This window comes from Lolium perenne, chromosome 1, assembly GCF_019359855.2.
Source record: "Lolium perenne isolate Kyuss_39 chromosome 1, Kyuss_2.0, whole genome shotgun sequence".
Classification (NCBI taxonomy): domain Eukaryota; kingdom Viridiplantae; phylum Streptophyta; class Magnoliopsida; order Poales; family Poaceae; genus Lolium; species Lolium perenne.
The window spans coordinates 249,798,628-249,816,441 of NC_067244.2; the positions used below are offsets into that span (position 1 = coordinate 249,798,628).

Consider the following 17,814-nt stretch of genomic DNA (forward strand, 5'->3'; position numbering starts at 1 on the left):
AAGCACATCACATGCCTCGAAGGCAAAAGCAACTCACAATGGCCTCCTCTTCCTCATTGTTTCTCCTTGCCTTCCTTCTTGCCCTGACCTCATGGCAGGCCACAGCCTACGACCCTAGCCCTCTTCAAGACTTTTGCATCGCTGACATGAAGTCGCCTGGTACGTACTATATATGTATTATGTGTGTCCTTAATTTCAGTGATGTTTTCATGTCCTCATAACATATCACTGATCATGTATGAGGGTTTTCTTTTTTGTGGGTTGATCATGTATGAGATTGTGCATACTACATGCATGGTGACAGTAAATAACAGAAAATTGTTTCTGCTTTACACGTCTATTAGTACCATCTAAACTTTATGCTACCCATCTATATGTGTGCAGTGAGAGTAAACGGGTTTGCTTGCAAGGACCCAATGACTGCCACCCCCGACGATTTCTTCAATGCAGCCATGCTCGATCAGGCTAGGGATACTAAGGCCAGCAAGGTCAGGTCCAACGTCACAAATATCAATGTCATAAATTTCCCAGGCCTCAACACCCTCGGCATCTCGTTGGCACGCATCGACTATGGACCATTGGGTGTGAACACACCACACGTACACCCCCGTGCCACTGAGCTCTTGACCGTGCTTGAGGGAACACTCTACCTTGGATTTGTCACATCCAACCCAAACAGACTCTTCTCCAAGATAGTTAAGAAGGGTGATGTGTTCGTGTTCCCAAAGGCCATGATCCACTTCCAAATGAACCTGGCGCATGACAAGCCAGCAGCTGCATTGTCCTCGCTCAGCAGCCAAAACCCTGGGGTTATTTCTATTGCCAACGCAGTGTTTGGATCCAAGCCACCGATTTCAGATGATGTTTTGGCAACGGCATTTCAGGTGGAAAAGGATCTGATACATTGGCTCCAATCTCAGTTTTGGGAGAATAACAACTACTAATAATTCTCTCATGTTTGCATCCATGGAAAGTTAATATGTATTCATATATGTAATAAATGGCATGCAAGTGATACGTATGCATGCCTGCGAGCTGTGAGAGTTTTTCTATACCCTTTGAATCACGAAAAGATATATCTTTTCTTTTGTCGAATTCATGTCATTCGTACTATGCTGATGATTTATGTGCTTCACTACTCATGGAGTGTCTTTCAGAAGAAAAATTCATATGTTATTTAAACAAGGTCATTTGCTTGAATCATGTCCTGGAAAATATATAAGGATGCATAGGATAAGAACATCCATATACCAGAATAATGATATGAATGATATGTCGTATGCAAATCCACCAAGTCAATGAATGAATAATTGACTTGTTAGTTGGAAAATAGAAGAGAAAGAAAATACATTATCAAATCACTTATTCATTGTTTTTTGAATTTTTGAATTCAACTGTGATCTACTACTGCATATCACAATACTAAAACATTTGCACTCAAACCATAAATAACCAGTTAATATCAAGCATCAATGTGCATATACCAAGGCACTTATCTTTGTTTGATGGTAGAGTATGGAATTAAAGGTACATTGCTGCAAATTGTTAGCACCCATCAAACAACAACACATACAAACATGTTTGAAATCTTGATCTAAACCAATATGGAGGTCATAGTCTCTGAATTAATGTTCCTACATTATTTATTATTCAAGCCGAAGAAGTGACAAACTGGTGAAACGAAAGAGTACAGGAAACTAAAATCTCAAGTGTGTTTCAGTCAATTTTTTTACAAGAGATCCTCTTACCGATGTAGCATGCCTTACTTTTATATTCGATCCATTTTGCATAAAAGCACTGCAAGGAGAAGAAATAACAAGTATTTAGCCACCCGTGAAAAAGGAAGTGCAGTAGCGAAAAAATATCACCACTTCTTTCTCAGTTGCATAATCAAAACAAAAGGTGAGGTGCTAGCCACATGCCTCCTCCTTCCCAGTCCCCCCTTCCCACCACAACCATAGATCTCGTCGGGCAAAGCCCGGGCGGCGACGAGAACCTCTCCGTGCACGTGCGGCAGTGGCGTAAGGTTCTAGAAGCGAGGTGGTGAAGGCTAAGCGGCGGCCACATTTCGATGGCGACGATCCCGGCTCGGCCGCCTCGCAGCAAAGGCAGTCATGCAGGCGTGGCACTAAGCTCCAGGCCGTTTTGGGCCTAAATTGTCTTGGGTGGGATAGTGTTTCTAGCCGCGGCGGCATGCATGCACAGTGTTCGCACCGTTAGCGCTTGGCTGTGGCGGCTGGTTGGCTGGCAGCAACGTGGTGCTGGAGGCGGCGGTCTAGTCTTAGGTGGCCGTGGTGGTGCCGGTGGTGGTTAGCGCTCTTGTCCTACGTCAGTGTTCCTTTCCTCTCAGCAGTGTGGCTCAAACCAGTGGCTTTCATCTTCGCCATCCATCTCTAGTCCAACTTCGGCAGTCTTGTGGTCGTGGTGCTTGGCCTGGGCGAAAGCCCAGCTTGGCGGAGGCCGAAGCTGGGCATGGTGACGCCTACACACATCATTTCCTTCTTGAAGGCATGTTCATGGCCTTCATCGTGCCTTCCCTCCCATCAGATGCTGGGGGAAACCCTACGTCCGGTGATCGGACTAGGCGCTGGTTGCACCATGGTGTCGTCATCTTCTTGAAGACATCGTCTTGGCCATCAGGGGAGCGGCCGATGTGACATTTGGAGTCTAGGGGAAATGATGTGCTACTGGTTTTGGCTGGACCCCTAGGCTTGTGCTTTAAGGGCACAATATACGGCATGGCGACACATCTTCATCGGCATCTTCCCCGAGTCCGCTTGGATCTTGTATCCTCCTCGCTGATTCCACTAGGCTCATGAGGGGAAGTATGCTGGTCCGAGTTCCCTTGGAGTCGAGGTCATGCTATGGTGGTTCTTGCTTGGTTCGTGATGCATTCCTAAGGCCATGTGCTCCTATTCTCGCCATTCATGGTAGAATGTTGGGCAAGATGAGTCGTTTATCTTCGGGTTTGTAGAGGTTGCGTTGTTTGCTGCTTGGCGTTGTATCGTGGAGTGAAGTTGTAGCCTTCTTAGGGTTGTACCGGCTATTTTAACCTTTCTTCTAAATAATTGATACACCTTTGTTTTTAGAATACAGTACAATGTAGACGCTCACAAATACGTACGTACAAACACCCCTATGAACGCACGCACACCCTACCCCTATGAGCACCTCCGAAGGACTGAGCCGGCATATCTTGAGGTTGACGATGTCACCACTGGCGCCTCGCTGTTGACGGGCACGTCACCTACCACTGAAAGCATAGCGCCGGTTAAATCCTGGAATAAATCCAGGTAAATGCAAACACCCATGCCAAGTCTAGGACTTGAACCTGGGTGGGCTGGTTCCACCACAAGGGGCCTAACCACCAGAGCCAAGCTCTGTTTGCAATTGATACACCTTTGTAAGTGTACATTGCCCCTATGTGTGGTTTTGGTAATTAGTGACAACCCCTATGGACTAATGTTTTCATTGAGTTTATATGAAGGAATATTTCATAGGTACTACTTGTAGTCCTTGTGGTGGATTCAAGTATGGATGCCATGAAGATAAAGATATACCTTGAGTATTGGCATCGAGATCATTGATTTGAAGACATATATGTGATATGATCAAGAAGAAGAAATGAAGATGGAGTTCTTATGTGTAACTTATCATTAGCCATGCTCTAGCTTATGTGTTAAGCAATGAATGATTATGATCTTGAGTGCAAGATATGGCTCTAATTCGGTGTCATGATAGTCTCATGAGTTGAGCTATGGTTGACTATGATTTAGAGCATGCAATCAAATAAAGATTTCTTTATACACCTCAATATAGTATGATATAGCATGAGAAGATACAAGGTTGACCAATACGAAGAGTGAGGAATAGGTTCAAGTTTGGTCAACACATAAAGCATAAAGAATGTGCCACGTGAAGTCATATGGTATGGTAAGATTTGTCAATTATGCTTTATGAACTAACCCATCATATGTGTGTCTTTGTGTTTTCTATAAGGGTTAGGTATCTTTCCATGGGTGTGCATCAAAAGTGAGATTTAATATATCCTTGGGAGGATGCGATCAAGTGGTGATCACCATCAAGGTTGAGTTGGGCAAGTTCAAGATGAGGATCTCAAAAGGATCATATGCTTGAAACTTTGCGGCCCATTTGGTGATAATGAACATGTCAATATGTGTTTAAGGAAGCTATCCCATAGTGGCGTATGGGGGAGAAAATTATGTGTCTTCACGAAGCAACAATGATCTAGTGAAGCTTTCCGGCTTGAATGAAACGTAAAGCATCATCATCAAGATCAAGAGGGATGCGCAAGGAAAAGGTATGACCTTGCTAGGTTTTCCTTTTACCGGTCTCAAGGTGGTTGTTGGGAGACCGGGTTATAGGATAGATATCCACACTATCAAGAGGGGATTTCGGTTGGGTAACTTTATCACATCGTCTTAGGGAGCTCAATCCTTTACATGCTTTGCATATCCCTATTCTAGTTGCTTCTTGGTGTTTTTCTATGTGAGGTTCTTCAGCTTGTTGCTAGTTTTACAACAAGCCCAAGTTCATTCAAAACGGAATCCATATGCATCTTCTATTGCGTTTTCGAATTTGGAGGTTTTACCGGTGTCTCTTTTATAGATAAGTCAGAACATTCATCTTGTGGTTCTTATTCCGTGAGTGGATAATGATGTTTCTATGCAAAAAGTTGTAGAGCTTGTTATTCTGATTCCAACAAGCCCAAGATCATCGAAATCGGAGTCCGGACGCAAAATATATCACTGTTTCTGTAAACATGTTTTCCTGTTGGCGAGGCTCCTGTTCGACCGGCTGCCCCACCGGCCCACCCGACACCACGCCCGGTGGCGCCGGATGGCTAACCAGCTGGCCCGAAACAGGCCGGCTCCCATGTTGGTGCCAACCGGACGCAATCCAGGGGGCACTTAGTGCTCGCCTAGTGTCTCGCCCGATTTCTGCCGGGTTGGCCCGGTGCCACGCCCGGCGTGACCGGCTCTCCCACCATGCTGCCCGGTGCCACGGCCGGCATGCCAGCCCTCCCACCAGGATGTCCTAAAACTCTCAGATTTGCCCAAACGGTCATATTTCTTTTGGCTATCAAAGGGATTTCTTCCCTAATAGTTTTCTAGGGTTCTTGAGCATGCTTTTTACCACCATTATTGAACCTCTTGAGGTTGCTTCCTCTCCCTTCCCTCCAATAATTCTTGCATATTCTTGGGGGATTTGAAAGAGGAGATCTAGATTACAACCTCCTCTAATCCATTCCTTCTCTAAGTAGGGAGAACTCTTGGGATCTAGATCTTGGAGTCATTTATTGATTTCCTTCATTGTTTTTCCTCTCTAATCTCATCCTAGCATTTGTTGCTTTGGTGAGATTTAAGTGTGAAAGATTTGAACACCATTGGTGTTCCTGCTTTGCATCATTTCATAGTGTTGAGTTCTCCACCATAATTTGTTCGAGTGGGAGACCATGAGTTTGTATACCATCCGACGGTAATTACAAGTTAAATGTAAGAACATAAAGATGTTTTTTTTTCTAACTTCTACTAGCACAAGATAAGCTACAAACCTCTTGATTCTTATCATCAGAAATAAACCAAGCTGAATTAAAGACTAAATAAATCTGATAAGGAACTTTTTTTCATACATTCAGTATCTGCGTAACACAAAATGGCATTGTTTCTGCCGTTCTACAAAGAAAAAGGCTGAAGGTTGAGTATTTGTGTAAACAAAATGGCGTTGTAACTGTGTTGGTGTTATGACATTCGTACAGAGCAACATGATTATCAACCTGTTGTACTCCTCTACAAAATTAGTGAATTACACATTAACTTTGGAGAATCCAAATATAAGTAAACACACAAAAAAAACGCTCGCAATTCCAAGTAAAAAGATTCAAAAAGATGGTTAGAGGCAACATGATCCAAAACGTTCCATTATTCAGCTTGGGAACAAACACCACATGCATGCAGCAACTGTTCCCCAATTATTATTAAAAAAGTGGCGCTCTACAAAATTTATAATCCAGCTATGCATGAGAATATAGGCCTGCGCAAGATTTGAGTGGTTCGTTTTCTTTTATGTTTGACCTACAATCGCTGTTGACATATCAGAAACATCAGCGACACACAAAAATAGAGACATTCACGAGATCCTCAAATCTCCAGTGCCACAAATCAAAGGAACATGAAAAAACTACCGATACAGCCATCAAGTCTGTTAGGGGCGAAATTGGAGGCATACGGGTGGGCTTACATGCTTAGATCTAAGCAGTGGAACTGTGGAAGCCCATACGGTTATGGTCCATACTCCATAGTGGAGTAGCAGGAATTTTTCGAGGTCTGGCGGTAGGCCAGATGGTGGCAACCTCGCGCCGAAACGTGAACCGAAAGTAGGTTGCAATATTTTTATTTTATATTGGGAAAATGATTCAACGGCCCCGGGATGGAGCGTTTCCAGCCTCCGCCTTGGTTGCACGACCCGTGTCCCGTCTAAATCATGGGTCCCACCAGTGCATCTTATCGTCACGACCGAGCAGGATGGCCGCGGCGGTTGGGGCCGGCTCTGGAGGTCCTCGACGGTCCAGCCCGGCGTGCCTCTCATGGAAACGACGCCGCCTCCTGCACCGCCATGACAGGTGCCCACCGGCGAGGTCCTCGCGCCGCTGCCCAGGTCCGCTCGCGCCGCTGGCTGGTTCCGCACGCGTCGCTGTCAAGGTTCCCCTCGCGCCGCCGCCAGATCCCCACTCGCTTCGCCGGCCTGGTCCGCGCGCACCGCCGGCCATGTTTCCGCCGGCCGCCGCCTAGGGCAGGCCAAGATGGCCACCCTCGGCGCACGCGCTGGAGCGGGAGGGCCTTGCGTTGGAGCAGGGACGGTCCGCGCGGAGTGCCCCTAGGACCATGCTGCTCCCCCGCCACCCCCACACCGTGCTGCTCCTCCAGTGGCCCCACGAATCCATGTTGCTTCTCCGCCACCGCGCCTACACCCAGCACAAGCACGACACCACCGACCCGGCGGTGCTACCATGGGTGAGCCAGGTTGCTGCCGACAACGGCCCTTGTTGATGCTGACGGTGGGCCAAGTTGCTGCCCATGGTGGCCCTCCTTGCTACATTCAGTAAAAGAAGATCTGGCCGTCCAAGATAACCAATCCGACGGCTGGCGATCCGGGGGCTGGGAAATCAGATCCCCCGGGGGACGCCCCAGCAGTTTCCTTTATATTGCGCCAGCCGAGTCTTGAACTAAATAATATTTTTAATAAACATCAAGTGTCGGCAAAATTTCCTAAAAAACTTCAAGTGTCTTAGGGCATCTCCAGCGGCGCGACGCAAACGGACGCTGAGCCACCGTTTGCGTCCGCCGTGACCGAAAATGCATCTGGCACCACCTCCAGCGGCGCGATGCAAAGTGACCGGGCTGTCCGCAGAGACGCAAACCCGGCGCATATTTGCGGCAGGTTTACGTCTCTGCGGACGCTGCACGGACGTGCAAAGTGTCCGCTCGCGTCTCCACCGGGCCCGCCTGGCAGCTAGCCTGCATCGAGGGCATCGCTTAGGCGGCCATCGCTTCCGCGGTCAGCGCTTCCGCGTGTGCGCCGCAGCCTTCGCCATCAATGGCGTGGCTGCTTGTTCTGCGCGCACACTGGCGGGCGGCGGCTGGGCTTCTGCGCCGCCTTCAATGGCATCATATCCCGCGCGCGGCCGGCCTTAAAAGTCCACCGGCCGCGTTCCTCCTTCGCCCACACCTCCACTCGCACCACCACCACCGCAGTGCCATGGGGAAGAAGAAGAACGACTTCGAGGCGTCCGACAGCGGCACCAAGAAGGGGGAGCAGACGCAGAGGGTGCCGCTGCTCGTCACGCTGGGGAGGCTGATGCACGGGAAATGGATGTCGTGTGAGGCCTAGTCGGGCGTGCAATTGCCTGGAGGCTGGCGGCTCAGCTACCGTCGGGTGCCCGTCCCTCCCGTCCCTGCGCGCGAGCCAGATCGGACCACGGAGATCCGGCGAAGGAGGCGGTACCTGCCGCCAGACCTCCGCGCCGATCCGGCGTACGCCATCGACTCTGAAAGTTGGCGTACTATCTCTCGACCGAGAGGGATCGGAGGAGGAGGACAGGCTTAATGGGCGACATGGATTTTCCCTTCGACCGTCCACCGCTGACTCGTCCACGAAGACAGCAGGCGCCGACGCATCGTGACCAGGCATCGATGCGTGCACAATACAACGACGACGACTACATCGAGGCATTGGTGTACCATATCGAGGAAGTCAAGGATGACAGCGATGACTACGTCGCGGTCGTCTTCCACGAATGGCAGCAGGCCATGGCGGAGGGCCGCAAATTTGAGTTCAGTGAGAACATGACAGACGACGAGATGGCGAAGCTCGCCGTCCTCGTCTCCGAGAACTACCCACATGTGTGGCCGCCGCTGCCCCGCTATGCTACCGGCGTCATGCCGCCGGGCCTGTCGAAGGATGAAGCCCTCCGACTGGCGCTCCAGGACTCGGCTGCGCCACAACCGCCGCCGTACAACCCCTGGGCTCCTCCTCCACAGCCGCTTCCATGGGCGCCTCCACCGCCGCCACAGCCCCATCCCTGGGCGCCTCCACCGCCGCCACAGCCCTGGGCGCCTCCACCGCCGCCACAGCCATAGCCCTGGGCGCCTCCACCGCAGCCACAACCCTGGGCACCACAACCAGAGCCCTAGGCGCCTCCAGCACCGCCGGCGCGCCCGGCGTACGCTCCCCCGGTTTCCAACTGGTCGTGGACGGTACCGGAGCTCATCATGCTCGAGAGCGACGACGAGCAGCAGTAGGCGCACGCGTTTAGGGTTTATTTTCATGTGTTCAACTATGTAAATTATGTTTTCGTGTTAAAAAAAGGATTCGGCCAAAAAAATGTGTCGTGCCGCTGGAGCCACCCCCGACGCAAACGGATGTGCGGTCGATTTCGACCATTTCGACCGACGCAAACGAACGCGCGCGGATATTTCTGGACCCTAAAATGGGTTGCGCCGCTGAAGATGCCCTCAGGGGCGAAATTTGAGGCATACGGGAGGGCTTACATGCTTAGATCTAATCAGTGGAACTGTGGAAGCTCCTGCGGTTAAGGTTCATAGTGGAGTAGCAGGAATTTGGGATATTCACTTTGCCTCATAGAAGCATTTGCTCTTGGTGTGTGAATCTACATTTCGAAGTTTCAAAATATTCTAAAATAAAAAAATTCATGTACAGCTACACATTTTATGTTTGTACACAAGTAAAAAAAAAATTGTGGTTCCTGCAAAAAAGACAAATTTTGATTCTATAACATGACTACGTACAGGATATTTTTTTATCTTTTTTTGTACACGGCACACAAAATATTGTTTTTCCACGAAAACTTATGCACTAACATAGAATGTCACGATGTACACCAAAAAAAGTTATGTAAGAATTTTTCATATTTTTAAAATTAATTATTTTGTATAATGGAAGCATTTGTTCCTATGAGCCAAAGCGTCACTTCCAGGAATTCTTACTTTCTTAGAGGTTTGGCAGTAGGCCACATGGTGGCAACCTCACGCCTAAACGTGGACCGAAAGTAGGTTGCAATATTTTTATTTTATATTGCGACAGCCAAGTCTTGAACTAAAAACTTATTTGGTTCTTTTTTTAGTCGAAGATCTCTTAGCTCGGCTACCATGAAAATCTAATGGAATCAAGCACTTCACCTCGGGTTGTCTACTTGTCATATAGGAGCATAAAGGCTCAACAATCACGAGAGATCACACTGACCGATTCGGTATTAACCCCATATGATTTTCCTTGATTCTTAAAGCTATCTATAGAAGATATGGAATCGGGAATAATCCCTATCGAATCAACCACAGCTTCACTCTACACATTTACACAACGTTATACTGCCTTGGTCCCATTAGAGTTGTCCTGAGGGAGTACGTTACAAGTCTGCTCAACAAGCGGCAAATCGAACCCAGCTTCGACACTAGGACGAGGTTGATCTCTCGAGGTACCCGCCTCTTCCTTCTCCTCACGTACCTCCCCCGCTTTCCTCTCCTACCCGCTCCCGCCGTGGTTGGCGAGTTTGGGTAGCTGCGTTGGGGAGTTGGGCTGCCTTCGTCTGCTGGCCCCGCTCCCTTCTCTTGCTCCCTGCATTGCCACTGGCCATGCGCACGCGGAGTATTTGACACTTGTCTCAACTTATTGTGTTGGTGCTTGTCTGAACTGATCGTGTTGGTTACTTAATACTACTATGAAATCTGTTAGCTGCATCGGTTTTCAGCTCTCGTGGTTGTTGTTGTGGCGATGAATGATCGTAAAAATGTGCATTATCTTTGGCATGGTGGTCTCTGCAGCTCTTCTTATTATGCTGGTCACTGCCACTAGACTACTAAACCCAAGGTAAATATATTGGGCAGTAGCTTTATTGCTCGGTCGTTTTTCATTTTCTTCCTTTTGGATCCATTTTGACATATCGTATAATTTTGATCCATTGATGTAATTTTGGGAGGTCATTTATTTTTCAATTTCTGCTTTCAAATATAAAATTATTCGACAATTTATATAGAGGGTAAAAATATGCCCAAACAATTTGTAGCAGTAAACATTTTATTTGTTGAAACAATTTCTAAAAGTTCCAAAAAGGATTTGATTTGTCATGAATCATATTTTTCTACAGGAGGATAAACATGTCACAAAAGGCGTTGCATTTTTTTAAAATCAAATATTATGTTCATAACATATACTTATGAAACACCAATATCCAAGTAAATTATTTGAAACATGAAAATCGAGAAAATGTGGTTTCTTTTCGGAAAAAGTTTGGGTTTTTTCAGAAACCAAAAATGAAGTTGAGCTCCATGGTAGCCATTAAAAAACATTTCTAAATCTAAATTTGTAAGTTAAACAAATTCATAATGAAAATCCTAGGTCTAGATAATATTGAACTCTACTAGCATTTAAAATCGTAATTTAATAGTCGTTATGTTCTAGGCTAGACAAAAATGACAAATTTGACGAATTTCTATGTTTTGAAAATGTCTACCATTCATTGTTTCTCAGCCTTTTTTTTCGATAAAAGATGCTTTATTACTTTAATAAGCAATTACATCCAGCCTCTGCATAACCAGGATGCACACAGCCGTTTTGTTGTCTCAAGTCCAAAAGGATAAATAATAAAAACTTGGCGAGATACATATCGGAACGATGAATCATATAACGCCTAAAGCGTAGGTGGGGCATCTATCCGTAGACTATGCTGCCACCCATGTAGGGAAAAAGTATCCCTCGCCGTAGCCTCCAACCGTGTATAAACCTCCGTACATAGCTGTCGGTTCTCCACTCGCTGTAGAGGTAACCATGAACGGAGAATACCTGTACATCTGTAGATGACCTGCAACAAAGAACATTTTTTGTCATTAAAGATCTTGTCATTTCTACATAGCCAAAGCGCCCAGATAACTGCTAGCGCCCCCACCCTAAGAAGCATCTTAAACCTTGAATCTATACCATGAAGCCAATTGCCAAAGACATTGGCGACACTAGTCGGAGGATACAAGGTAGACGCTACTTGGATGACAGACCATATAGATCTCGTGAATTGGCACTGGAAGAATAAGTGTTTGATTGTTTCGTCCTGATGATAAAAAACACACCGTGTACTTCCATGCCAATTCCGCTTAACAAGATTGTCTTTGGTGAGAATAACCCCACGATGAAGGTACCATCCAAAAAATTTAATTTTTAATGGTATCTTCATCTTCCAAATCTTCTTATTGTTGTCAACTGGTAAGTCAGAAAGAAGGATCGCATTGTAGAAAGATTTTACGGAAAAGGTACCATCTACATGAAGGTTCCATCTAAATTCGTCTGGTTCAGGTGATAAATGAATATCTCCGAGCCGTTGAATTAGGGTATTCCATGCCACAAGTCTTTGTCCAAGTAAAACCCGTCTGAACGTCACATTCGGAGGTGAGGTAGCCATTACAGTAGCAATGGTATCACCTTGGCGACGAGCAATCCTATACAGAGCAGGATACTGTTCACTTAAGGGTGCATTGTCTAGCCAAGCATCTTCCCAGAACCGTATCTGTGCTCCATTCCTGATTGAGAAAGTACCATGGCGAAAGAATACATTTTTTGTCGCCATAAGACCAGCCCAGAAGTGAGAATCCCCAGGTTTCCAAACCACTTGGGATAATGTCTTCGAACCGATATACTTTCTCCGAAGAATAGTTTGCCAAGTCCCATCCTCAGTAAGTAGCTTAAATAGCCATTTACCCAGAAGAGCTGAATTCTTGACCTCCAGGTCATGAACTCCAAGCCCTCCTTGATCTTTGGGACTACAAACTATACTCCACTTAACCAGTCGATATTTCTTTTTCTCGCTGTCCCCTTGCCAAAAGAATCTGGATCGATAGTAATCGAGTTTATGCAGAATTCCTTTCGGTAGGATGAAGAATGATAACATATACAGTACCATATTTGTGAGTACCGAATTAATGAGTACCAATCTTCCTCCCAGGGACAACAATTTACCTTTCCAACTACTAAGGCGTTTTTGTAATCTTTCTTCCACTAATTTCCATTCCGCGATTGTAAGTCTCCGATAATGAATCGGAATACCCAAATAACGAATAGGAAATTGGCCTTGCCCGCAACCAAACAACTCTGTATACAGAGCCGTATCGTTTTGGGCATCACCGAAACAGAACAATTCGCTTTTATGGAAATTGATTTTCAATCCTGACAACTGCTCAAAAGCCGCCAAAATTAATTTCAGATTTTGAGCTTTTTCAAGATCATGATCCATAAACAGAAGGGTTAATTATTGGTTTGCCACTACTGTCCGCGCATGACTCAGTTTTGCCACTAGAACAGAATGGTGCTCAGTTTTGCCACCGCTTTTGGCGCAGCTGCTCCATCGAGGCCAAACGGCCAGGCTTCAAACGTTTCTGTCTGTTGCCGTTACTAAAAGTGGGGCCGGATCTTACAGGTAGGACCGCGCAATGACAAATAGGTGAAGACCGAACTACCCCTGCTCCCGCCACACAGCCACACACCGATCCACTGCACCCACCACCATCCGCTACGCCACCACCTGCGACGCCACCACCTGCGCCGCCGTGCGGCCGTCCCGCGTGGACACCTTCTCCACCGCCTCCAGGAGCACCTGCTCTGCCCCACCATCTTGCGACGTAGTCGCTCGTTCCGCCACTGCGCCCTCCACCTGCTCGACGAAATGGCTAGTGGCGGCGACGACCTTACATTCTTATTCAAACAAACTACATGACTGAAACAGCAACAAACTACATGCCATGCTTAAACAGCAACAAACTACATGCCATGCTTTAACCTTTCCTATGATAAACTTGGCCCTTGTCCTTGCCTCTACCAATCTTCAGTGCCTCTTTCATCTTCTTCATGCCCTTCTTCAGCCAGCACAACATAACTCCAGCCTTCACCTTTTCTTCAAGATTTGGTGACACATGGTACCTTCTCGGTTTGGGAGTAGGTTTTGGTCTGTCTGTTGGAAGTTGGATGACCTGTGTAGTCCTAAAGCACTCACCTAGCTGCTTCAGGGCAACAACTGCTTGTTGCTCTTCCCTCAGCCTAGCAGCAGCTTCTTCCTCCTCCCTGCGCCTTGCAGCAGCAGCTTCCCTCTCTTCCAAGGTTGTCCTACGATAAACTAGCAAGTGCTTGTCTGCCCTAGCCATGGAAGCACTTCTGGACAGAGAGGCATCTCTGGAGCGAGAGGCACCAGTAGAGCCAGTGCTCCTCCTCCAACTCATGGCATTGTCCATCTTTGTTTGCATTTCTGGTTCAGTAGATGGATGCCATTTATAGGATGCAGCACAATGGCATCAGCACACGAGCTGAACAGAAGGCACACTAGCTGAACACATGTAGACAAGTCCATGAGTTTGATCTGTAGTGTCTAGCCAGAAAAGGGAAAAGAATATTCTCTATATTGGGCATAATTAACTTTTCAGTCGACCTGCCATATTCACAAGAATATTCTCTGATTAACATTGTCTCTATATTACAGGGCCTCATCAATGCAGTGAAGAAAGTTTTCTCTGATTCAGAACATAGGCACTGTGTGAGACATGTTTACCATAAGCTTGGGCATGGGTGGAGGAATTGCAGCCAAATACATGGATTAAAGCTTTCTTCAATGATTTCCTAAAATGTGACATGCTTCTGAATAATCATTCTGAAGTATTTAACAGCTACATTCTTGAGGGTAGAGAGTTTCCTGTACTATCAATGTTGGAAACCATTTTCAGCAAAATCATGCATAGAAATGTGGCAAAGCAAAAAGTGGCAGATACATGACCTGGTACTATTTGCCCCAAGATAAGGAAAAAAAATAGATAAAATGATAGAATGGGCAAAGAATCTAGGAGCATCACAGGCAGATACATGTTGTATTTCTGTTTGAATGATGTTGGAATGATTAGAGTACATGTTTGAACTATGTTTGAATGATGTTGGAATGATGAGATTACATGTTTTGAGGAACTCATGTCAAAATGTGCTAAAAAAGAGCTCCAAAGTTAGGGTAAATGGCCTCATTTCTAAGCAAGTTTTTTTGATCTTGTCTAAATTGGCCAAATAAATTCACAACACATCAATTCCATGTAAGAAGACTATGTGAGAAGGATTTCCATTTTTTTGATTGTTTTTGAATTTTTTATGCTCATCTCAAATTTAGTCAAACCTAACTTTGACCATCATTTTATCAAGTTTTAAACATGGAATTGAAAAACTAAGCATGGATCCTTGTTATTCACTCCAAAATGAAGCTTTGGTGAGGTTTTTGAAACTTTTCATGTTCCAAACCCTAAACCTCTTGTCTTCACCTTCGAACTTGTACCCCAGTGTTTGAGATATCACATTAGACACATGGTTTTTTTATTGAACAGCATGTAGACCATGTTTATCAAGTATAATGGGTAGTATATGACATAAGAAGACTATGTGAGAAGGATTTCCATTTTTTTGATTTTTTTTGAATTTTTTATGCTCATCTCAAATTTAGTCAAACCTAACTTTGACCATCATTTATCAAGTTTTAAACATGGAATTGAAAAACTAAGCATGGATCCTTGTTATTCACTCCAAAATGAAGCTTTGGTGAGGTTTTTGAAACTTTTCATGTTCCAAACCCTAAACCTCTTGTCTTCACCTTCGAACTTGTACCACAGTGTTTGAGATATCACATTAGACACATGGTTTTTTTGTTGAACAGCATGTAGACCATGTTTATCAAGTATAATGGGTAGTATATGACATAAGAAGACTATGTGAGAAGGATTTCCATTTTTTTGATTTTTTTTGAATTTTTTATGCTCATCTCAAATTTAGTCAAACCTAACTTTGACCATCATTTTATCAAGTTTTAAACATGGAATTGAAAAACTAAGCATGGATCCTTGTTATTCACTCCAAAATGAAGCTTTGGTGAGGTTTTTGAAACTTTTCATGTTCCAAACCCTAAACCTCTTGTCTTCACCTTCGAACTTGTACCCCAGTGTTTGAGATATCACATTAGACACATGGTTTTTTTGTTGAACAGCATGTAGACCATGTTTATCAAGTATAATGGGTAGTATATGACATAAGAAGACTATGTGAGAAGGATTTCCATTTTTTTGATTTTTTTTGAATTTTTTATGCTCATCTCAAATTTAGTCAAACCTAACTTTGACCATCATTTTATCAAGTTTTAAACATGGAATTGTAAAACTAAGCATGGATCCTTGTTATTCACTCCAAAATGAAGCTTTGGTGAGGTTTTTGAAACTTTTCATGTTCCAAACCCTAAACCTCTTGTCTTCACCCTCGAACTTGTACCCCAGTGTTTGAGATATCACATTAGACACATGGTTTTTTTGTTGAACAGCATGTAGACCATGTTTATCAACTAGAATGGGTAGTATATGACATAAGAAGACTATGTGAGAAGGATTTCCATTTTTTTGATTTTTTTTGAATTTTTTATGCTCATCTCAAATTTAGTCAAACCTAACTTTGACCATCATTTTATCAAGTTTTAAACATGGAATTGTAAAACTAAGCATGGATCCTTGTTATTCACTCCAAAATGAAGCTTTGGTGAGGTTTTTAAAACTTTTCATGTTCCAAACCCTAAACCTTTTGTCTTCACCCTCGAACTTGTACCCCAGTGTTTGAGATATCACATTAGACACATGGTTTTTTTTGTTGAACAACATGTAGACCATGTTTATCAACTAGAATCGGTAGTATATGACATAAGAAGTCTATGTGAGAAGGTTTTCCATTTTTTTGATTTTTTTTGAATTTTTTATGCTCATTTCAAGTTTGGTCAAAGCCTAATTTTGACCAGCTAACCCTATTCTTCTAGAAGGAAACCGGACCGATCCGTGGGTTGCTCTGTTTTGCATTGTGGACCGTTCACTGCAGTAACGCCAGCCGTCCGATCTAGCCTTCTAGAAGGTTTCGGGGCCGATCCGTGGACACCCTCGTTCTTCAACATGATTGGTTCCTTTCTCCACGCGTACGGTGGGCTATAAGAACACTGAAATGTCCGTTGGGCCATCCCGCGTGTCTAGGCCTGCGATGCATGCGCCATGCATGCGCCATGCAGGCGCCACGCCAACGGCCCTTTCCACGTACCTCACTCGCCGACGCCTTTTAATGCATCAACGCAGCGTCTCAGCGTTGCCATCGTCTCAGCTCTCGCAGCGATGCAGCGGCATCAGTTTTGCCATCGTCAATACGCTTAATTATTTTTGGAAGACGGCTAGCCACGCGTTAATTCATTAGGAACCACCCAATTATGAGCCAACCTCTTTATAAGGGGCCTCTCTTCCTCTTCCACACACCAAACGAGCGAGCCTCTCTTCCTCTCCCTCTCCAAAGCACCACGCACCCAAGCGAGCCTCTCTGCCTCTCCGAAGATGCAGTACACGGGACCGACCTTCCGCCGTCCGCGCACCAGTACGGAGCTACTCTATCCGGCGGACGTCCTCGTCGAGAAAACGCTCCATGTGTGGGCAAAGTCGAGGTGGAGGACCGAGGTCGAGCTCACTCGAGACTTCCTCGACGAGGGCTTCTCCCACCTCCCACCGGGCTCGCCCGTCATGTACTACGTCAACGAGTCTCGTGAAGGCGTCGCCCTCAAGCTGCTCACGGTCACCTTCGCCAACCGATTTGACGCGTACGCCCTCCTCGGTGAGGTCTTCTGGTGCGGCTGCGAGTCAATCTTGTTCACCACCTACAACGTCTTCATCGATTGCGACGCCATCTTCTTCTCCGGGAAACCTATGCACTGCCTCCCGTACTACAAGTGAAGACGCTGGTGAAGAAGGTGGTGCGGCGCAGGTGCTGCGGCAGGTGGTGCGGCCAAGATGTGTTCTCATCAAGCTCGTCATGTTTTTTTAGCTTTACGTTTTCATTTTCTATGTGGTTCCGTGTTGAGTCGTGTCAAGTCGTGTGTCACTCAACTTATCTATCTAGGGTACCCATCTATCTATCTAGGGTACCCATCTATCTATCTAAGTTACTTCCGTGTAATGGTGGAACTAAGCATCTTATGTATCGAATTTATCTAAGTTATTTTGCGTGATGATCTGGCTACCAATATTTGCATCTCATATATCTTAGTTTTCTATGATTTCGATGTAATATATCAAGGGTGTATGAATCATGAAATCACAAACATGGATCCAAGTATGAACTTTGATGTAATATAAGTAGGGTACCCATATAAGTATGAAACAAAAAATCACAAACACGCAATGCTTGAAATCAGATAAATAC

General features: G+C 45.5%; 1 protein-coding gene and 1 long non-coding RNA gene across 2 annotated transcripts; both read left to right on the forward strand.

Annotated features, from left to right (window-relative positions):
• On the forward strand, nt 1-1,095 carry LOC127327592 (germin-like protein 8-4). Its single transcript, XM_051354368.2, has 2 exons — nt 1-159; nt 385-1,095. The coding sequence occupies exons 1-2, from the start codon at nt 12-14 to the stop codon at nt 942-944; spliced, it is 708 nt and encodes a 235-aa protein (XP_051210328.1). The 5' UTR covers nt 1-11; the 3' UTR covers nt 945-1,095.
• Nucleotides 1,096-3,217: 2,122 nt separating this feature from the next.
• LOC139835031 (uncharacterized) lies at nt 3,218-14,525 on the forward strand. Its single transcript, XR_011750737.1, has 2 exons — nt 3,218-4,321; nt 14,054-14,525. It is a non-coding gene; the product is annotated as an uncharacterized lncRNA (long non-coding RNA).
• Nucleotides 14,526-17,814: the final 3,289 nt, after the last annotated feature.

Excerpts from the sequence above, each read along its gene's own strand:
- LOC127327592 (XM_051354368.2), top strand. The coding sequence starts at position 12 with ATGCCTCGAAGGCAAAAGCAACTCACAATGGCCTCCTCTTCCTCATTG. Across the intron at positions 160-384 it reads CGCTGACATGAAGTCGCCTG|TGAGAGTAAACGGGTTTGCT; the intron begins GTACGTACTATA and ends ATATGTGTGCAG.